The following is a 23,245-nucleotide window of genomic DNA, read 5'->3' as shown; positions in this document are numbered from 1 at the left end:
ATTTTTTTTTCAATCGCTTTATATTAAAAGATTTAATCAAAAATTACTTAGTCGTGATAGTTAAATAAGGGGACCATTGTCAGGGACATTTTTAAACCTCTTTTGGACACTTTTTTTTGGTCTAACACCTTGTATTTTATCAATAAGATACTGAAGTTGAATTCTATCCAAAAAAATTGCGGTACCCTGGGGTGTAACACAAACTCCTTAACTAGAGCGCTTTTGAAAACTAGCTGATGGACTAGTTGTATAACAAATATAACAAGCTTTATTTGATAATACTAAGGTTACTAGTATCTAAAATAATTCATATACGATATCAAAAGAAAATAAACTGAAACCTTTTTAATAAATAAACATAACAAAACTACAATAAAAGACATTGCAAAAAAATTAATATCAATATATAGGTAGTATCAATGGTATAAAAATTAGAGCCGATCAATGCCTAACGTATAATGCCCTTTACCTTAGATAAGTAAGTATTTTAAGCGTATCTCAGTGTTTCTATTATAATGTAAGAAATGTACCACTTCACAATTCTTCACAATTTCTCCAAAATAATTATTAAATTCGTAAGAGCAAGATCAATACATACACAGAACAAAATTTGATTTAATTTCTACACTCAATTGACAAAATTTATACATGGAGTGAACACACTTAACAAAATCATTATAGTCACTGAACAAAATTCCTACACTCACTTAACAAGATGCGTCCACTCACCTAACAATATCCCTAAACACAATAAGAAAAAATCAACACGGTATACACTCACTTAACATAATGTCGGCACTCACTTAAATCGGTCTCTCTGGTCATTTATCAAGATCCATACATTCACTAGATTAGATCCATACACTGACTTCACAATCTAACAGTCGTTATAAAAAATTCGAAGCAAAGGAAAAATGCATGCTTTTAATGCTTTGCTACGCCACCGAGTCAACATTATAAGGGTTAGTTGACTGATTAATTAAACCTTTGAAAGTGGATGAGTCGAACAAATACATATGACAATCTTCTTGAATGTTAAAAGTCAATTATTTTTCTATAACGATACAGTATATTTGATAGCTGAAAAATAATAAACAAATATCACGGTCACTTAGAACGAAATTCAGGAAGGAATGTAGCAAACGCCTTTGCTTTTAATTCTTCTGCTGCCTTTTTCTTCTCTTTCTGTGAGCGAAAGTTTGTTGTTAAATATCTAGAGCCCTGTGCCATGAGGTCGTCTATGCTATCATGCTCCTGTGAGGTATTGGGTCTAACAAATGGAATATCTGTTTCCTCCTTAATAACCATATATAACGTATCCACAATAGCTTTTGTAAGTTTAGAACCTTTGCTGGTTTCCACTTTCTGTAAATCTGTCATCATGCTAATTATATTGTCAGCTGGTTTTTTATTTGAAGGATCATTTCTTCTTTTCTTTATTTCTTCCATTTCTTTTAAAGATATCTCTTCTTCTTGTTTTGACCTTTCGCATTCTTTATTCGTATCGAAATACACTTGGAGAGCCGCTTCTGGATCTTCAATAATTTCTTTAATATTCTGTCGGATTTCATTGGCTTCTTTCTCAGTAATATGAGCTATTAAATTGCTCTCTAGGAAATAGTGCTTGAGATACCTTTTCTCCAAGCACTCTATCATGTAGGACAACACACTTTCAAGGGCTAATAATATTGTTGAATGGCGGTCAAAGAGAGCAGGATCGATTTGTCCACATTGGTAGTAAAATGCAGTTTTCCAGTGAAAAGTGGTAAGAACTGACGAATAACGTTTAAGGTAACCTTTTTGGAGGGCTTTTAAAAGTAGAACACATAGTCTTTGGTCAGAACTTAGACTAGAGGCTAAGATAAGTTCCGCCTGATTGAAACCTAGACAACAATCGATATCAGCAGAAGGGTTGACAATTGCCGGCTTAGCTACAACGTACACCTCCGACTGACATATCCGTTCGACTGTTTCTGAGCTTGGCCACAATACGTTGTTGCTAGTCAGTATCCGAACTCTCCATTCTTCAAGACATTTCAGTTTTCCCTCAAGAGGAAATGCCGCAATAAAATCTTTGCTTGACTTGTAGTTGAATTTAACTCGGAATACTTTTTTGCCGGACGAATCTTCAATGTAATGTCTGTCGTTTTCCCCTATACTCTGGTTGCTTCTTTTCGGTTGAGCAGATGTCGATTTGGCGATTGCAGAATCAGAGGTGGCTGCTTCGATCAACCCACCAAATGTTTGACCTATCGCGGTACTAGAATCGTCGTTTGGATATGTTTCAGCAAGAATACCAAGTATGTTGGTAAGGAGAGATATCATACTGGGAGATAAATCACTTGAGGTCATTACCGATTGAAAATAATTGTTCGTCGCCCTCATGTCTGTTTCCGGTTGTCTCATGTATAAATTATCGGCATCTTTATCAACCAACTGCAAGCCAACGTAGTGTTCCTTACACATGCCAGGTTTAGCCTCACGGTTGAAGTCAACATCATGAGAATGGTTACCCGAAGAATCAAATGGCATTGAAAAGACCTGAAACAGACCCCTCATTATTTTAAAGGCTTCACCGTCAACTTCCTTTAGAATACGACTGTTCAGATATTTCCCGTCTACCAAACTGTGAGAAAATGAATGTTGAATTTTGTCACCTCTGACGTGAACAAAACAAGGTAGATCCTCTCTGTGTTCCAAAGCGTCTACGGGTATTGATATTCCTGATATGATAAGATAATCGAAGTCTCCTTCATTTATGTTTGACCGCAGTCTGGTTCCTTCAACCGTGCTTCCCGCCACCATACACCTCTCTTTCCCGAAATGAGAGGCAAATTTAGTAATGTATCTGCAGTATCGGAACTGTCTCGCATCGTTTGTCACTTGTTTGCAGTGTTCTTCTAACGTTTTGTAGAAGTACTGCAGCTTTCTCTGGAGGTACACATAGGCACTCTGCATATTTCTCTATAACAAAAAAAGAGATATATATCTTTCAATTGTAAGAAAATAAAAGGGTAAGAAATATAGGCAATAGTAGTATACTGCTGATCGAAATTTATAGATCGATAGTGAAAAAACAAATCTGGGTTACAAACTAAAGGAAACGTATCAAATATAAGAGAACTACGACACAACAGAAACACAACACAAAAATTTAACACACACAAAAGCGAACTATACTGTAACAATGGACATTTTCCTGACTTGGTACAGGACATTTTATGAAAAAATAGTTGAACCTGGTTTTGTGGCATGCTAAACCTCCCGCTTTAATGGTAATGTTAATTATAACATTAAAAAAATAACATTACACGTCAGGGCTACAATAAATAAATGGGAGAAAATATAGGACAGAGAAGCACACGAATAATAGCCATCAAAAGGTACCAGTTTAAAAAAAATATATACGCCAGACGTGTTGTACGTCTACACGAAGCTATGCTCAGATAAAAAAAAAATGGAAACCAAACAAGTACAAAGTTGAAGATCGTCGAGGACCAAAAGTTCCAAACAGTTGTGACCAATACAGCCAGGATTATCCGCCTGGGACAAACACATCATTATTACCAAGAATTATGCACAGTTTTACAAACAGTAAATCTTATAAAATGACTATATAATAGATATACATGATTAAACTGAAGTTGTGACTAGTAATAGAATAAAAACGAATGCATTACAAAATCACAGCCGTGTTAACCAAAGCCATTGCAACGCCCAAAGTGACGTCACATTTGAATTTCTAAAACGTGTTCCGAACATTAAGGAACGGTTTCGGTACTTATACATCTTTGGATTTCAAATATTTGGTTCTGAGCGTTCCTGATAAAGGTAAATCCAGAAAAACGTCGGACGCATGAAATTACGAAACGTGTTGTTCTCAATTTTTCAATTTGAAATATTCATGATAGAGGTTCTTTTAAGACATAATCAGAAAGTATTTGATTTCGTCCAAGTGATTGATTAATTATGGGGATGACACCACTTTCAGCACTCATGGCTAAATCATGATGACCAGTTTGTATCCGTAGAAGACCCCGGAATGTCCAGAGAGAACCATCGACTTTCAGTAGGAAACCTGCCAATAGTGAAAGCAAAGACCAATGACAACAGCCAAAAGCGAGGTTCGAAATTATAACCTAAGAGTTAAAATACTTTTGCATACTGCAGATAAACTAAGACCCGTGAGACTAATATATCAAATGAAGAATATCAGGGTTAACATCAATGTGACAGTATCCCAACGACACTAAACACTCTAGAGGTAAACATACCTGATTTTCAGAATCCTCCATTTTTTCTTTAATCGACCCGCGTGGTTAACAGGGTATACAGAAAAACTACAAATAAAAAAATTCTCAGCTCTATAATATCGAAATATCAGACAGTAATTACAAAGTTGAAAGTCAAACAATACTCATTGAATGGAGAATGTGTATACGATAAATTGCCAACGATACAAATATTCCGAAATAACTTCACAAATAATAAATGAGGGTCTTGTTGAATAATTGGCATTTTCCTGCAAGATGCCAATTATTGTACAAGTAACAAGTATACAAATAAATTTTTGCTATATTTGTACTTGTACAAATAAAATCTACTGTTACTCCACTTCCATCACGTCCATGTTGAGCAAGAGGTTATATGAATATTACTGTTTCATAAGCAGTTCATTTTGGGGTCATCTGCGCGGTACGCGTTTAAACTAAGTCGATTTCTTTGAGAAATTAGAGACAATGATTAACTAAATTATAAATCAAGTATCTCAGTCAAGTATGGTGAGTAATTTCAGGATAAACTCAATATGTGTACATCTTATCATCTTTTACATCCTCGACCATTAGTGTTTATGATTAATGCCACTTTAAACACCTTTGCCTTAATCGTGACAGTCACATTTTTTTTTGTAAAGGCAGTTTTATTAAACCAAAACCAGAATTGAATCCACCTGTCAGTTAATTAGTTAAATTTGATTGTCAGTTTGTTTTCAATGCAAAGGTCTGTGGTTCTCTCCTGGAAGTCTAACTGTCTCTACCTGAAACGTGACAGCCACGAATAAGGCGAGATTGCTTAAAGTGGCATTAGTAATAGACATTAATGGTCGATCATTCAATCAATTAAACTTAAATATTAGAAATAACATAATGATATTTAACTTCCTATTTTTTCATGATGGGATAAGGGAGACAAATCGAGCATTCTTTGAAAACAAAACTGACATTCCCAATTTTCAAAACTTAAAAATTTATTATTTGTTGTTGGAAATGTTTTTTTTCTCAAGTTCATCAATAATTAAATTGAAAAAAAAATCAATTATACGCAGGAACAAGACTTTTGTCTTGATAAACAATGTTGTATTTTCATTTTCATTTTATATTTTCTTCAGAAAAAAAAAGGATTTGTTTAAAGTAATCTAGAATCACACAATTTACACAAATAAAAAAAAACCATACCCACAAAAGATGAATGTTCGGTCTCTTTATACCTTTACAGTCTTAAATTAATCCCTCGTTTTAAACTCAATATAGGCAGTCCCGAATACCATGAATACAAAGGTGTCATTATTCATTGTGCACCATCCTCCTTGACAGATTAAAAGTATTGGGAAAACCCACCTTACACGTCACCTGTAATGTAGATGATCTATTTTTAGCCTTTAACTGCTAATAACTTACTACGTAGTAAATAACAAGTACAAATGTAGAGGTCACGAAATAGGTCTATAAATATCAACTCAGAAGACAAATATATTCTGTAATCCGAATACTGTAATGTTTTACCATAATGAACTTATGGACAAAAACAAATCATAACAAAATCGGATTCCAACGTTTCCAATATCACAAAATAAGGTTGATATATTTACAAAAAAAATCATCTAGTAGCTTTGGTAGCAAAAACAGTAATACTTACTATATATAACTGGTCTCCTTTTTTGTTTTTGTCAAAAAAAATCGCTGGTTTATTTTTAGTTCTACGCTTCGGTTGTCCCTTTCATTGAAGTTAGTAAGGATATGAAAATATTTAATTTATGTTCAACTTTCTTTTTTTAAGGAAAGAAGCACTAGCTGTTCAAAAACGAAAGTAAACGTACTATACACAACTATCTAAATTTCTATAGATATTAATCTGATTTTCTAAATATTCTATCTTACAATTTTAAATATAATTTTTAAATTTATATGTATATATCCTAGTGGTGATTTTTTTTTAAATTCTAATCAAGAAACGTGTTAAAATGAAACTTATGAAATCAGTTTATGTATATTTATCCTGTGCATCGCTTGAATAAATCTATAACAGAATAACGATTTTAAAAATTCAGCTCTTTTCTAAATCAATAAAGGTCAAAAGCATAAGGGGAGATTTACCCCACAAAAATAAATCTGATACTTAAATTAATATAAATGTGTGTACCAATACTTACCAATAGTACACCTTGACAATTGTTATAAATATTTCAGATCAAAAGTTGCTGAACAAGGCGTGTTACATGTGTTACATCTTAAAAGCAAAAGTTACTGGAAAATCCACATCAGTAATTGAGATTATTGCATAGTATATATGTTTGGATATATTGTATTATACGATCCATATTGATTTATATGCTCTAAATGGTAATTTTAAAATAAAAACATAGGAATTTGATATTGGTATTCAATCACGTTCACAACGATCTATTTTTATAGTGTTTAGATTTTAAGAATGATGTTATTTAGGATAAATAGGGGGAAAATATAAAAGGTTTACGAGAGATTAAAAAATCAGATTCCAATCAAGATAGAAAATGAAAATTAGAACTCGAAAGTTGCTTGGTACCAGTGGACTTAAACCGTATGAGAGAAAAATAGTCTTAGATATGAACTTTAATGATTGTTTTCTGACAGTTTGCGCTATAGACATGATAAAAAATATTAGATTTTAACTTTGATGAATGGTTTTGCAACGGCTTTATTTTTTGGTATTATTTTTTAGTATACGTAATTGCAATCAATTATAACTGGTTGTACTATGTAAGTCAAAATTGATAGCCGTCAAATAAACACTATATTTTTTTAAAGAAAACATAACAGTAAGACAATGTGGTATAAAAGACAATGAGACAATTATCCAGAACTGTTCAAATAAGTAGATAAAAGTTTTAGGCTACAATATAGTCTTTAAAAAAAACACATGTCGTTTAGTCATCTGCTGAAGGCCCCGACATGATAAGTGTGAAAAAATTCAAACGAGAAAATTAAAAGCCTTAAACATACAATTACAATACACGAAAAACAAATATGACACTAGAGCAGTGGTGTAACAGGACAACATAAGAACTAACTGTAAAAAGCAGTTGCAGGAACAAAAACCAACTAAATAAACATAAAACCAATAGACACAAAGGAACGATATGACAGTAATCTCTGCTACTGTAAAAACTAACAAATAAATTAGAATTTAGATCATTAAACATCGTATTGATTAAATGTAAAGACACCATTAACAGTTCCGGAGCACATGAGATCACCCCAAGTCTTTATTTTAGTTGGAGTTGCTTAGTCGTTAGTTTCCTATACTGTTTTGTATGTACTATTGTTGGTCTGTTTGTCAGTTTCTCCTTTTTATACGCCTTTTTTTTTAAATCTATATATATGTTTTAATTCAGCATAAACCTATAATCACACAAACAAAATTGAGTCCAGAAAAAAATCAATGTTTTGAAACTGAAAACTGGAGTTGTAATACAAGACTGGGGCCGTATGCATAAAACATCTTAACTTAAGTATTCCTTAAAATTATATTTCACTAAGAATTTCCTATTAATAGAAATTTACAAAAATTGTTAAAAAATGATTATAAAGGGCAATAACTCCTTAAGGGGTAAACTGACAATTTTGGTCATGTTGACTTATTTGTAGATCTTACTTTGCTAAACATTATTGCTGTTTACAGTTTATCTCTATCTATTATAATATTCAAGATAATAACCAAAAACTGCAAAATGTCCTTAAAATTTCTAATTCTGGGGCAGCAACCCAACAACAGGCTGTCTGTATTGTCTAAAAATTTCAGGGCAGATAGATTTTCACTTGATTAACAATTTATCTCCCGTCAGATTTGCTCTAAATGCTTTGGTTTCAGAGATATAAGCCAAAACTACATTTCGCCCCTATGTACTATTTTTAGCCATGGCGGCCATCTTGGTTGGTTGGCAGGGTCACATCACACATTTTTAAAACTAGATACCCAAAGGATGATTGTTGCGAACTTTGGTTAAATTTGGCCCAGTAGTTTCAGAGGAGAAGATTGTTTAAAAGAATACTAAAATTTTAGAAAAATGGTTAAAAATTTACTATAAAGAGCAATTACTCCTTAATGGGTCAACTGACAATTTTGGTCATGTTGACTTATTTGTAGATGTTACTTTGCTGAACATTATTGCTGTTTACAGTTTATCTCTATCTATAATAATATTCAAGATAATAACCAAAAACAGTAAAATTTCCTTAAAATTACCAATTTAAGGGCAGCAACCAAACGACGGTTTGTCCGATTTATCTGAAAATTTCAGGGCAGATACATCTTGACCTAATAGATTAGTTCACCCCATGTCAGATTTGCTCTAAATGCTTTGGTTTTAGAGTTATAAGCCAAAATCTACATTTTACCCCTATGTTCTATTTGTAGCCATGGCAGCCATCTTGGTTGGTTGGCAGGGTCACGCCACACATTTTTTAAACAAAATACCAATTGATGATTGTGGCCAAGTTTGGATTAATTTGGCCCAGTAGTTTCTGAGGAGAAGATTTTTTTTAAAGATTACTAAGATTTACGAAAAATGGTTAAAAATTGACTATAAAGGGCAATTACTCCTTAGTGGGTCAACTGACAATTTTGGTCATGTTGACTTATTTGTAAATCTTACTTTGCTGAACATTATTGCTGTTTACAGTTTATCTCTATCTATAATGATATTCAAGATAATAACCAAACACAGTAAAATTTCCTTAAAATTACCAATTTAGGGGCAGCAACCAAACAACGTGTTGTCCGATTCATCTGAAAATTTCAGGGCAGACAGATCTTGACCTGAAAAACAATTTTACCGCGTGTCAGATTTGCTCTAAATGCTTTGATTTTTGAGTTATAAGCCAACAACTGCATTTTACCCCTATGTTCTATTTTTAGCCATGGCGGCCATCTTGGTTGGTTGGCCGGGTCACCGGACACATTTTTTAAACTAGATACCCCAATGATGATTGTGGCCAAGTTTGGTTAAATTTGGCCCAGTAGTTTCAGAGGAGAAGATTTTTGTAAAAGTTAACAACGACGACGGACGACGGACGACGACGGACGACGACGGACGACTGACGCAAAGTGATGGGAAAAGCTCACTTGGCCCTTCGGGCCATGTGAGCTAAAAAAACGTGCACGTACAGAGTAAACAAACGAAAATAGTACCATGAACTACATGTGTGTAAAAATTGAGTACTTTTCGGTATTTAACAACGAGATTGGGAAATAGTATATATAACTACTCACTGTTATCTCTTGATTTGTTGATTATACGTGATTTGAAAATCACGATGATCGTTAATATTTACTTATTATTTAGCAATAAATAAACGAATAATTAGTATTTTATTACTGATATACATATTGATCAATCAAATTGTAGGTAACATATTAATGTTCTACCAAAAAACGCAAACTTTCGACTGATTTTTTACTATTTTTGAAAAGTTAAGGTAGCTCTATATGTACCTTAGACTTAAGTGTTATCTTAGGCGTTTCCTTAGTATAAGGAGTTTTATGCATACCACTTAAGTTTGTGGGCGTGACTAAAAACAACTAAGATTTTACTTATGAAATACTTAGTTTAAGATTATTTATGCATACCACTTAGATAAAAAGGGCGGAGTTTCCTTAACTTAAGTGTTTACTAAGGAAAATCTTTACTTAGGTAGCCTTATGCATACGGGCCCTGGTACCTTGAGTATTTTGTAAAAAAGGAGGAGGTTTTTTTACATGTCCCGCTGTATCTCAAAAGCAGTATATGGTTATTGCTTAAAACTTTCTCAGCTGCCGGGCCCCTCTTTCGTGGGAAAAATTTGGTTGATTATATAGGGAATCATTGAAGCATGACTGAAACGCCCCCTTAGGTCAGTCAGCGGCCCCCCTATGATTATTGCATTAAACTTCCACACCAGACGTCGGGCGTATCATGCGCTCATGGCACAGCTGTTTATTATTAAACCATGGCGTTTTCAGTTTATTTCCGATTTTCAATTTTAATATTCCTCTGTTATCATCCGTCCCTCTCTTAGAGAACTCTAGCAATAACTACAATTTGTACATCGGTGGATTGTTGCAAGGAATATTGTATGTCCTAAATATGACTGTCAATGTTAGTGACATTTCCTATCATGATTTTCTTGATAGAGAATTGCGGCTCACGTGGAAGCTATTAAACCAAGAGTTCTCAAAAGGGGAAGTTGAAATCCTTCGTAAATTTTACAGACGCCACCATGAGTTGGTTGGCCGTTATGGAATAACTGCTTCACTGATGATTTCGGATATATTCCTTACATCGTAGCTATAATCCCCTTCCCTTTCATGAATGTGACCTACAATGTACCGAATACGACTATTTACCGGATTTGTTATAACATGAGCAACACGACGGATGCCACATGTGGAGCAGGATCTGCTTACCCTTCCAGAGCACTTGAGATCACCCCCAGATTTTGTCGGGGTTCGTTTTGCTTATTCCTTAGTTTTCTATGTTATGTCATGTGTACTATTGTTTGTCTGTTTGTCTTTTGTTTTTATTTTTAGCCATGGCGTTGTCTGTTTATTTTCGATTTATCAGTTTAACCGTCCCTCTGGTATCTTTCGTCACTCTTTTAAATTTCCCATCACTTATCGCGATGAGAAGCCCTCATCGGAAAAATCAAATTAAAACTATCATTCATCGATGAGCAAACTTTTGAATATGGCAGGAATGTTCATGAATTTTTTATGATGGTACTGTTCAAAAGTCATAAACAGGTCCTATCACTTTACAATAACTGTCTGAATCCGACCCTCGTCCGAAAACGAGTAAAAGGTAGATTGAGATTATTTCAAAGTTAAACATTGATTTCTTTCTGTAATATTATGGTCAACATTGAACTATAACCGTTATATTGTGAAGTGGAAAGATGACTTACAAAACTACCACAAACTTAAAGTATGTCTTAAACCAAATAATTCAGTCACTGTATGTGATGTACAATTTCTTCATAACGCATGCACAATGCAGAAAAATCAACAGTGAATCCTGCAGAAAATTCCAAAGTTGATGCTACAGCTACGTCTCGGGCAGATATGGGGGTCTCGGGATGATACCCAGGCTGATATGGAAAAGGCCATGTATTAATCTCTATATAATAATCTATGATGAGTTTATATACTCCCGCAGATAACATCAATGATGCTCTTTCTAACTAAAAGTAACAAGAAAGGAAACCTAGTCGTTTTGATTCTTTCTGTCATTTCGATTTTTACTGTATCAATTTATCATTTTTCTCTTGAAGTTGTCAATAACAAATTAAAAAGGCTGCTGTAAAACGAATAGCTGCAATTGTAAAGCTTGTAAAACAGTCTCTTTCTGTCCTTTTTTTTATTTCTACTGTATCGTTTGCTGTGCAATTAAGGAATAGCAGTACTGTAGTTGAAGAGTTGCCACCGTCAATTGTAGATTTGACGGTCGCAAATGCAGTTTCACTGGCGACACGTAGCGGAGACAGTAAAACGGAGATTTGCGACCGTCAAATCAAAATTGACGGTGGCAACACTTCAACTACAGTACTGTTATTCCGATTCTAATGCATTACAAAAAGAAAAAATACGAAAAATGTCTGAATTTGACAAATAGAAAAAAATCCACGCAACTTCATGAACGATTTTGGCACAAAGACGTCATGGCTAAACGTGACGTCATACAAATGAAAACTTAAAAACTGGAGGTTATTACGTTACATGTACGCTTCAAATTCGGATAAATTTACATTAAAACGGCGAACTCGAGGTAGGTGTTGTTTTATTTTCGATTATATAGAAGTAATCGAACATTTGTTAATTCAATCAATTCAAAATGGCGGGTCCCTCCTTAGTTACGCCTGGTTAACTGTGGATTTGACGGCAACTTTTAGCCAATGAAAAAAATTGTTACATTCAAATTGCATTAGAATTTATTATTTGTCTCCCTATTAGAACAGTCTATATATCTGGTTCTCTGTCAAGCTTTATTATTGTACAATTTTAATATTTCAAGAAAACTTGCTAGGATGAAATTAATGATGATTGGAATGACATAGAATATTAATGAATTAAATGCATGCTGATTGAATATTCAAAATGATATACATAATTCATAATTTCAGTTCTCTCTCAATCCATGAGAACATGAGAACGGATTCTATGGTGTTGTCAGTCATCTTATTTTCAATTAATGAACCTGAATGTCCCTTTATTATATTTCTACTATCTTTTAAACTTGACCTGTAAATATCATGTTTAGTATCAGAAAGACGAACTTTATCATAACTTTTTTTTAGTATATATACGTTGTTATTTGCTTTGAACTAGCTGTAAGTAACAGTAAGTACTCTTTGATGCTTTGTTGAGGGAATATCGTAATACCCTGCCACGTCCGGTATGTGTTTTTATTATACGTCTTTCTGCTTTGCGTCGATCTGATGAATAAATCCTTTCATGTGATTGTTATCATTTGTTTAATGTTGTACTGTTACACCATTATCACAGGTTAAGGTTTGGGTGGGGAGGGGTAGGCGCCAACAAACTAGTTGAACCCCGACACATTATATATATATGTTTGTCCCAGGTCATAATCCTGTAAATAATGGCAACAGTAGTATACCGCTGTTCAAAACTCATAAATCCAAGAAAAAAAAACAAAATCGGGGTAACAAACTGAAACTGAGGGAAACGCATTAAATATAAGAGAAGAACAACGACACAACATTAAAAGGTAACACACACAGAAACGGACTAAGGATTAGAAAAAATCCTTTGAGAATAACAAATATAACATTAAAACCAAATACATGAATTTGTGATAGATAAGTACCGTGACACGTCTTATAGTAATGTGAATTCACACTCAAAAATAAGAGAGAAAACAAACGACCATACAGAAACACAACGTTAAAATGTAACACACACAGAAACGAACTATACTATAACAATGGCCATTTTCCTGACTTAGTACAGGACATTTTTAAAGGAAAAAATGGTGGGAAAAATGGTGGGTTGAACCTGGTTTTGTGGCATGCCAAACCTCCCTCTTTTATGGCCATGTGAAATATAACATTAAAATGACAACACAACATTACAGGACTACAATATAAATGAATAGGAGAACACAATTGACACAGAAACACACGAATATTAGCTAACAAAAGGCAACAAGTTTAAAATTTTAATACGCCAGAAGTGCATTTTGTCCACACAAGACTACTAGTGACACCCAGATACAGAAGTTTGAGTGGTCGTTAATTAGTTTTTTGTTTGGTTTGTTTTACATTTGTAATTTCGGGTTTATGTGGTATGGGTTCAGCTCATTGTTAAATGCTTTACTGTGACATATAGCTTCTTTTGCATATAGTTCCTGGTGGAGATTGATCATTGACAATCTTACTATATCCTCTATTTTTCATATTTAACCTTTGGTTCATTCTTTGGGGATTTTGGAATGATCTTTGAGACTAGGAAAAGAAGACGCATCATTTTGGCTGACAAAACATGATGGAAAAGAAATCCACAAAAACAGTATTTCACCACAAACCTTTTTTTGTTCACATTGCCACGTCAGGCCAACCGAAAAAAAAAAACAAAATATCGCAAATAATATTTTATATGTAGTATAACAAATATAAAAAGCTTGATATGACAATATAAAGATATGATTATCTAAATTAATTCACATCCGATTCAATAGAAAAATAAACTGGAATCTTTTAACAAAAAAACATAAAAAGCTACAATAAAGACAATGCAAATAGTTTAATATCAATATATAGGTAATATCAAAGGTATACATATAAATGAGGGCCGATCATTGCCTTACTTAAACTGCAATATGCCCTAGATGAAATGGTAAATTAAGCGTACCCCAGTGTTTTTATATTGTAAGAAGTGTACCTTTGAAAATCCTTACAATATCTTATACATAATTATTTAACAATTTCTAACAAGATCGATAAAATTAACTAACAAAGGTTCTACTCATTTGACAAGATTCATACACGGAGTGCACATAATTAACAAAATCCTTAGAGTCACTGAACAAAATCCCTACACTCACTTAACAAGATCCGTACAATCACCTAACAATATCCCTACACACAATAAGAAATATTTAACATGGTGTACACTCACTTAACATAATTTCATCACTCAATAAACTAGATCTTTTTGGTTATTTATCAAGATCCGTATATTCACTTAATTAGATCCATACACTGACTTCACAATCTTACACTCGTTTTACCAAATCAGAAACCAAGGAAAAATTCATGCTTGTAATGCTGCGCTTCATCACTGAGTCAACAATATGAAGGTTAATTGACTGATTAATTCAAAATTACAAAGAGGTTGAGTCAAAATAATAAATATTACTAACTCCTTGAACGCTTATCATCAATTAATTTTATAAAACGGTACACAGATATAGGAAGATGTGGTGTGAGTGCCAATGAGACAACTCTCCATCCAAATAACAATTTATAAAAGTAAACCATTATAGGTCAATGTACGGCCTTTAACACGGAGCCTTGGCTCACATCCAACAACAGCTATAAAGAACCCCGAAATTACTAGTGTAAAACCATTTAAAAGGAAAAACCAACGGTATAGTCCATATAAAAAACGAGAAACATTGAATAGCCGAAAAAGTTCTAAAATAAATCACGGTCATTTAGAACTAAAATCAGAAAGGACTGTAGCAATAGCCTTTGTCGTTAATTCTTTCAATGCCTTTTCCTTCTCATTTTGAGATTGAAAGTTAGTTGTTAAATATTTAGAGCCATGTGCCATAAGATTGTCCAAGCTATAGTGCTCCTGTGGGGTATTAGGTCTAACAAATGGAATATCTGTTTCCTCCTCAATAACCATATATAAAGTATCCACAATAGCTTGTGTGAGTTTAGAATCTTTGGTTTCCACCCTCTGTAATTCTGTCAACATGCTAATTATATTTTCAGCTGGTTTTTTATTTGAAGGATCATTTCTTCGTTTCTTTATTTCTTCTATTTCTTTTAAAGATATCTCTTCTTCTTGTTTTGACCCTTCGCATTCTTTATTCATATCGAAATACACTTGGAGAGCCGCTTCTCGATCGGCAATAATTTCTTTGATCTTCTGTCGGATTTCATTGGCTTCTGTCTCAGTAATATGGGCTATTAGATTGCTCTCTAGGAAATAGTGCTTGAGATATCTTTTGTCTAAGCACTCTATCATGTAGGACAAAACACTTTCAAGGGCTATCAGCATTGTAGAATGACGATCAAAGAGAGCAGGATCGATTTGTCCACACTGGTGGTAAAAGGCAGTTTTCCAGTGAAAAGTGGTAAGTACTGACGAATAATGTTTAAGGTAACCTTTCTGGAGGGCTTTTAAAAGTAGGACACATAGTGTTTGGTCAGAACTAAGGCTAGAAGCTAAGATAAGTTCCGCCTGATTGAAGCCGAGACAAAAATCGATATTGGCATAAGGGTTGACAATTGCCGGCTTAGCTACAACGTACACCTCTGACTGACATATCCGTTCGACTGTTTCTGAGCTTGGCCACAATACGTTGTCGCTTGTCAGTATCCGAACTCTCCATTCTTTAAGACATTTGAGCTTTCCCTCAAGAGGAAATGCAGCAATAAAATCTTTGCTTGATTTGTAGTTGAATTTAACTCGGAATACTTTATTGCTGGATGAATCGTCAATGTAATTTCTGTCATTTTCCTCTATACTCTGTTTGCTTCTTTTTGGTTGAAAAGAAGTTGATCTAGCGATCGCAGAATCAGACATGGCTGCTTCGATCAACCCACCAAATGTTTGACCCATCGCAGTACTAGAATCGTCGTTTGGTTCTGTTTCAGCAAGAATACCAAGTATGTTGGTAAGAAGAGATTTCATCCTGGGAGATAAATCACTTGAGTCCATTACCGAATGAAAATAATTGTTCGTAGCCTCCATGTCTGTGTCCAGTTGTCTCATGTATAAATTATCGGCATCTTTATCAACCAACTGGAAGCCAACGTAGTGATCCTTACATATACCAGGTTTAGCCTCACGGTTGAAGTCAACATCGTGAGAATGTTTACCCTTAGAATCAAATGGCATAGTACAGACCTGGAACAGACCCTTCATTATTTTAAAAGCTTCACCATCAATTTCTTTTAGAATACGGCTTTGCAGGTATTTCCCGTCTACCAAACTGTGAGAAAATGAATGTTGAATTTTATCACCTCTGACGTGAACAAAACAAGGTAGGTCCTCTCTGTGTTCCAAAGCGTCTACGGGTATGGATATTCCTGATATGATCAGATAATCAAAGTCTCCTTCGTTTATGCTTGACCGCAGTCTGGTTCCTTCAGCTGTGCTTCCCGCCACCATACAACACTCTTTCCCGAAATGAGAGGCAAATCTATCAATGTATCTGCAGTATCGGAACTGTCTCGCATCGTTTGGCACTTGTTTGCAGTGTTCTTCTAACGTTTTGTAGAAGTACTGCAGTTTTCTCTGGAGGTACACATAGGCACTCTGCAACAAAAAACGAGATATATATCTTTCAATTGTAAGAAAATATTACAAGGGTAAGAAATAAAGGCAACAGTAGTATACCGCTGTTCGAAATTGATAAATCGATAGAGAAAAAACAAGTCCGGGTTACAAACTAAAGGAAACGTATCAAATATAAGAGAACTACGACACAACAGAAACACAACACCAAAATTTAACACACACAGAAGCGAACTATAATGTAACAATGGCCATTTTCCTGACTTGGTACAGGGCATTTTATGAAAAAATGGTTGGTTAAACCTGGTTTTGTGGCATGCCAAACCTCCCGCTTTAATGGCAATGTTAATTATAACATTAAAAAAACAACATTACACTTCAGGGCGTCAATAAATAAATGGGAGAAAATATAGGACAGAGAAACAAACGAATAATAGCAATCAAAAGGTACCAGTTTTTAAAAAAATATACGCCAGACGTGCGTTACGTCCACACAAAGCTATCCTCAGATGAAAAAAGTTTGAAAGCAAAACAAGTACAAAGTTGAAGATCGTCGAGGACCAAAAGTTCCAAAAAGTTGTGACCAATACGGCCAGGATTATCAGCCCGGGACAAACAGATCACTTTTACCAAGAATAATACATAGTTTTGCAAACAGTAAATTTTATAGAAAGACTATATAATAGATATACAGATATAGATTAAACTGAGGTTGTGACTAGTTATAGAATAAAAACGAATACATTACAAAATAACAGCCGTGTTAACCAAAGCCACTGCAACTCACACAGTGACGTCACATTGGAATTTCTAAAGCGTGTTCCGAACATTAAGAACGAATTTGGATAAAATTCAAGATTAGATTTGTATGGCATATCTAACTTATATTGATAACAGTGAAAATTATAATACTAATTAATATGTAATTGTAGTAGTAATTAGATAATTAGTTGTATTATCTAGCTTTGTCGGTGTTTCTTGTGATCAAACTGATCAACGGTTTCGGTACTTATACATCTTCGGATTTCAAATGTTTGGTTTTGAACGTTCCTGATAAAGGTAAATCCAGAAAAGCGTCGGACGCATGAAATTATTAAACGTGTTGTTCTCAATTTTTCAATTTGAAATATTCATGATAGAGGTTCTTTTAAGACATAATCAGAAAGTATTTGATTTCGTCCAAGTGATTGATTAATTGTGGGGATGACACCACTTTCAGTACACGTGGCTATAAAATTATGACCAGTTTGTATCCGTAGAAGACCCCGGAATGTCCAGAGAGAACCATCGACTTTCAGTAGGAAAACTGCCAATAGTGAAAGCAAAGGCCAATGACAACAGCCAAGAGCGAGGTTCGAAATTATAACCTAAGAGTTAAAATACTTTTGCATACTGCAGATAAACTAAGACCCGTGAGACTAATATATCAAATGAAGGATATTAGGTTTAACATCAATGTGACAGTATCCCAACGACACTAAATACTCTAGAGGTAAAAATACCTGATTTTCAGAATCCTCCATTTTTTCTTTAATCGACCCGTGTGGTTAACAGGGTATACAGAAAAACTACAAATAAAAAAAGTTCTCAGCTCTATAATATCGATATATCAGACAGTAATTACAAAGTTGAAAGTCAAACAATACTCATTGAATGGAGAATGTGTATACGATAAATTGCCACAATACAAATATTTCGAACTAACTTCACAAATAATAAATGAGGGTCTTGTTGAATAATTGGCATTTTCCTGCAAGATGCCAATTATTGTACAAGTAACAAGTATACACATAATTTTTTGCTATATTTGTACTTGTACAAATAAAATCTACTGTTACTCCACTTCCATGTTGAGCAAGAGGTTATATGAATATTTCTGTTTCATAAGCAGTTCATTTTGGGGTCATCTGCGCGGTACGCGTTTAAACTAAGTCAATGATTAACTAAATTATCAAGTATCTCAGTCAAGTATGGTGAGTAATTTCAGGATAAACTCAATATGTGTACATCTTATCATCTTTTACATCCTCGACCATTAGTGTTTATGATTAATGCCACTTTAAACACCTTTGCCTTAATCGTGACAGTCACATTTTTTTTGTAAAGGCAGTTTTATTAAACCAAAACCAGAATTGAATCCACCTGTCAGTTAATTAGTTAAATTTGATTGTCAGTTTGTTTTCAATGCAAAGGTCTGTGGTTCTCTCCTGGAAGTCTAACTGTCTCTACCTGAAACGTGACAGCCACGAATAAGGCGAGATTGCTTAAAGTGACATTAGTAATAGACATTAATGGTCGATCATTCAATCAATTAAACTTAAATATTAGAAATAACATAATGATATTTAACTTCCTATTTTTTCATGATGGGATAAGGGAGACAAATCGAGCATTCTTTGAAAACAAAACTGACATTCCCAATTTTCAAAACTTAAAAACAAATTGAAACACTCAATTTTAACTATTATAGTTTTAGATGGTCTTCATAGCATAATATTTTTTCTCTTCTTTTCTTCTTTTCTTATGAAAGATGCAGTAAATACACACATTCTGGTCTCTATCCATACTTATTTAACGAGTTCTAGTTTTTCTTTTTTAAAAATTATATTCATATATTGATTTTATGTAGTCTTAAAATAACATATGACGTTGTCTGCGAAATGCCTCAGAAAATGTAATAATTTCATAATAGTGTGGCCTCGTTCACTATTTTAATGTAGGAAATACAACTCTAATGCGAAAGTACACGTACGTTGTACAGGCTACTACGTGATCTATAAATTGTCAATCTTTTTAAATAAAACTTAAAGATACATCTGTGTTTATCCTAGCGTAAAACGAAAATGGTTATATTTATCGAATTGGAAGGTATGTAAAGGATGATATCTTTTATGAGCGCATTAATTTGATCGCATGGATACGTAAAGAATTTATTATTTGTTGTTGGAAATGTTTTTCTCTCAAGTTCATCAATAATAAAATTGAAAACAAAAATCAATTATACGCAGGAACAAGACTTTTGTCTTGATAAACAATGTTGTATTTTCATTTTCATTTTATTTTTTCTTCAGAAAAGAAAGGATTTGTTTAAAGTAATCTAGAATCACACAATTTACACAAAAAAAACAAACATACCCACAAAAGATGAATGATCGGTCCCTTTATACCTTTACAGTCTTAAATTAATCCCTCGTTTTAAACTCAATATAGGCAGTCCCGAATACAAAGGTGTCATTATTTATTTGTGCACCATACTCCTTGACAAATTAAAGGTATTTGGAAAAACCACCTTATTGAAGATGATCTATTTTTAGCCTTTAACTGCTAATAACATACTACGTAGTAAATAACAAGTACAAATGTACTGAGGTCACAAAATAGGTCTATAAATATCAACTCAGAAGACAATAACTACAAATCTATTCTGTAATCCGAATACTGTAATGTTTTAACACAATGAACTTATGGACAAAAACAAATCATAACAAAATCGGATTCCAACGTTTCCAATATCACAAAATAAGGTTGATATATTTACAAAAAAAATCATCTAGTAGCTTTGGTAGCAAAACCAGTAATACTTACTATATATAACTGGTCTCCTTTTTTGTTTTGTCAAAAAAAATCGCTTGTTTATTGTTAGTTCTACGCTTCGGTTGTCCCTTTCATTGAAGTCAAAGGATAAGAAAATATTTAATTTATGTTCAACTTGCTTCTTTTAAGGAAAGAAGCACTAGCTGTTCAAAAACGAAAGTAAACGTACTATATACAACTATCTAATTTTCTATAGATATTAATCTGATTTTCTAAAAATTCTATCTTACAATTTTAAATATAATTTTCAAATTTATATGTATAAATTATATCCTAGTGGTGAATTATTATTTTTTTTAATTCTAATCAAGAAACGTGTTCAAATGAAACTTATGAAATTAGTTTATGTATATTTATCCTGTGTATCGCTTCAATAAATCTATAACAGAATAACGATTTTAAAAATTCAGCTCTTTTCTAAACCAATAAAGGTCAAAAGCTTAAGATGAGATTTACCCCACAAAAATAAATCTGATACTTAAATTAATATAAATGTGTGTACCAATACTTACCAATAGTACACCTTGACAATCGTTATAAATATTTCAGATCAAAAGTTGCCGAACAAGGCGTGTTACATCTTAAAAGCAAAAGTTACTGGAAAATCCGCTTCAGTAATTGAGATAGTTGCATAGTATATATGTTTGGATATATTGTATTATACGATCCATATTGATTTATATGCTCTAAATGGTAATTTTAAAATAAAAACATAGGACTTTGATATTGGTATTCAATCACGTTCACAATGATCTATTTTTATAGTGTTTAGATTTTAAGAATGATGTTATTTAGAATAAATAGGAAAGAAAATATCAAAGGTTTACGAGAGATTAAAAAATCAGATTCCAATCAAGATAGAAAATGAAAATTAGAACTCGAAAGTTGCTTGGTACCAGTGGACTTAAACCGTATGAGAGAAAAATAGTCTTAGATATGAACTTTAATGATTGTTTTTTGACGGTTTGCGCTATAGACATGATAAAAAATATTAGATTTTAACTTTGATGAATGGTTTTGCAACGGCTTTATTTTTGGTATTATTTTTTAGTATACGTAATTGCAATCAATTATAACTGGTTGTACTATGTAAGTCAAAATTGATAGCCGTCAAATAAACACTATATTTTTTAAAAGAAAACATAACAGTAAAACAATGTGGTATGAATGCCAAAGAGACAATTATCCAGAACTGTCCAAATATGTAGATAAAAGTTGTAGGCTACAATATAGTCTTTATTAAAAAAAAACACATGTCGTATAGTCATCTGCTGAAGGCCCCGACATGATAAGTGTGAAAAAATTCAAACGAGAAAATTAAAAGCCTTAAACATACAATTACGATACACTAAAAACAAATATGACACTAGAGCAGTGGTGTAACAGGACAACATAAGAACTAACTGTAAAAAACAGTTGCAGGAACGAATACCAACTAAATAAACATAAAACCAATAGACACAAAGGACCGATATGACAGTAATCTCTGCTACTGTAAAAACTAACAAATAAATTTGAATTTAGATTAAAAGTCTTGATCATTAAACATCGTATTGATTAAATGTAAAAACACCATTAACAGTTCCGGAGCACATGAGATCACCCCAAGTCTTTATTTTAGTTCGAGTTGCTTAGACGTTAGTTTTCTATACTGTTTTGTGTGTACTATTGTTTGTCTGTTTGACTTTTTCTCCTTGTTATACGCCTGTCAAATTTTGATTGGACGTATCATGGTATATACAAATGTCCGGTGTCCGTCCGTCTGTCCGGTGTAAACATGTCGCACCGTAACTTGAGAACGACTTATCCAAATTTCATGAAACTTAATATAGTTGTTTCTTATGATGGTCAAATGATCTATATACTTTTTTGTGAAAATAAAATTAAAACTTTTTGAGTTACGGCACTTTGTAACTAAAACAGGGGTGTGGTTTTTTTTTCACATGTCGCATTGTATCTCAAAAACGATTTTTGATTATTGCTTAAAACTTTACACACTTCTTAGTTATATTAATCTTAAGATCTGTATACTTTTTGGTGATGATTCAAAATTTCATTTTTGAGTTATTGAGTATTTTGTAAAAAAGGGGGAGTTTTTTTTTACATGTCGCGCCGTATCTCAAAAATGATTTATGGTTATTGCTTAAAACTTTACACACTTCTTTGTTATATCAATCTTAAGATCTGTATACTTTTTAGTGATGATTCAAAATTTAATTTTTGAGTTATTGAGGTTGCAGTCTTGTAATTGACTGCTCCATAGGCTTACATGCTAAACAGCTGATCTTTGAAAATAAAACAATAATAGAAAAAAAAATTCATGTTCATATCATGTATGTACTAATGTGAAATTGTGGTTTAATCGAGAAAAAAATTGGGTTATGCGACGAAGAATAAAAAGTTACGTAACCTGAAGTCAAAACATTTTTTTTTTCTACTTTCTGTTTGCTATTTTTACTAGGCCTCACCACTTCCAGTAAACATGATATCCTTCCACTTTCCTGGATTGATATCCCGAAAAAAAGCAAGATTTTTTTAAATCTATGTATATGTTTCAATTCAGCATAAACCTATAATCACCCAAAAAAATTGAGTCCAGAAAAAATTCAGAAAAAAATGAACTATTTTGTTTCCCTCAATGTTTTGAAACTGGAAACTGGAGTTGTAATACAAGACTGGTACCTTGAGTATTTTGTAAAAAAGGAGGAGGTTTTTTTTACATCGCCGTATCTCAAAAACAATTTATGATTATTGCTTAAAACTTTACACACTTCTTTGTTATATTAATCTAAAGATCTGTATACTTTTTGGTTTTGATTCAAAATTTTATTTGAGTGATATTTAGTTTTTTGTAAAAAAAAAAAGG

The 23,245-nt window shown here is 33.1% G+C and overlaps 2 protein-coding genes across 8 annotated transcripts; both read right to left on the bottom strand.

The window, feature by feature from the left end:
• Nucleotides 1–330: 330 nt before the first annotated feature.
• On the bottom strand, nt 331–6,589 carry LOC139528308 (uncharacterized). 4 transcript variants are annotated; one of them, XM_071324228.1, is made up of 4 exons: nt 6,431–6,589; nt 5,457–5,630; nt 4,275–4,340; nt 331–2,964 (listed from the first exon to the last, which is right to left on the bottom strand). In XM_071324228.1, exons 3-4 carry the CDS (start codon nt 4,293–4,295, stop codon nt 1,108–1,110), a joined length of 1,878 nt encoding a protein of 625 aa, XP_071180329.1. In that variant the 5' UTR covers nt 4,296–4,340; nt 5,457–5,630; nt 6,431–6,589; the 3' UTR covers nt 331–1,107. The 4 variants fall into 4 exon arrangements, with proteins under 4 accessions (XP_071180329.1, XP_071180330.1, XP_071180332.1 ...); XM_071324229.1 differs by lacking the exon at nt 5,457–5,630 and having other exon boundaries at nt 6,431–6,532; XM_071324231.1 differs by lacking the exons at nt 4,275–4,340; nt 5,457–5,630 and having other exon boundaries at nt 6,431–6,503.
• A 7,301-nt stretch (nt 6,590–13,890) lies between these two features.
• On the bottom strand, nt 13,891–21,129 carry LOC139528309 (uncharacterized). Of its 4 annotated transcripts, none has more exons than XM_071324234.1 (3): nt 20,892–21,129; nt 18,288–18,353; nt 13,891–16,806 (listed from the first exon to the last, which is right to left on the bottom strand). In XM_071324234.1, exons 2-3 carry the CDS (start codon nt 18,306–18,308, stop codon nt 14,965–14,967), a joined length of 1,863 nt encoding a protein of 620 aa, XP_071180335.1. In that variant the 5' UTR covers nt 18,309–18,353; nt 20,892–21,129; the 3' UTR covers nt 13,891–14,964. The 4 variants fall into 4 exon arrangements, with proteins under 4 accessions (XP_071180335.1, XP_071180334.1, XP_071180337.1 ...); XM_071324233.1 differs by lacking the exon at nt 20,892–21,129 and adding an exon at nt 19,921–20,129; XM_071324236.1 differs by lacking the exon at nt 18,288–18,353 and having other exon boundaries at nt 20,882–21,003.
• Nucleotides 21,130–23,245: the final 2,116 nt, after the last annotated feature.

The sequence above is a fragment of the Mytilus edulis genome, chromosome 6 (genome assembly GCF_963676685.1).
Source record: "Mytilus edulis chromosome 6, xbMytEdul2.2, whole genome shotgun sequence".
In the NCBI taxonomy this organism is placed as follows: Eukaryota; Metazoa; Mollusca; class Bivalvia; order Mytilida; family Mytilidae; genus Mytilus; species Mytilus edulis.
The sequence above is the reverse complement of the archived record's forward strand: the minus strand, read 5'-3'. Positions and strand labels throughout refer to the sequence as shown.

Excerpts from the sequence above, each read along its gene's own strand:
- LOC139528309 (XM_071324234.1), bottom strand. The coding sequence starts at position 18,308 with ATGGAGGATTCTGAAAATCAG. Across the intron at positions 16,807-18,287 it reads TGGAGGATTCTGAAAATCAG|AGTGCCTATGTGTACCTCCA; the intron begins GTATTTTTACCT and ends TTTTTGTTGCAG.
- LOC139528308 (XM_071324228.1), bottom strand. The coding sequence starts at position 4,295 with ATGGAGGATTCTGAAAATCAG. Across the intron at positions 2,965-4,274 it reads TGGAGGATTCTGAAAATCAG|AGAAATATGCAGAGTGCCTA; the intron begins GTATGTTTACCT and ends TTTTTGTTATAG.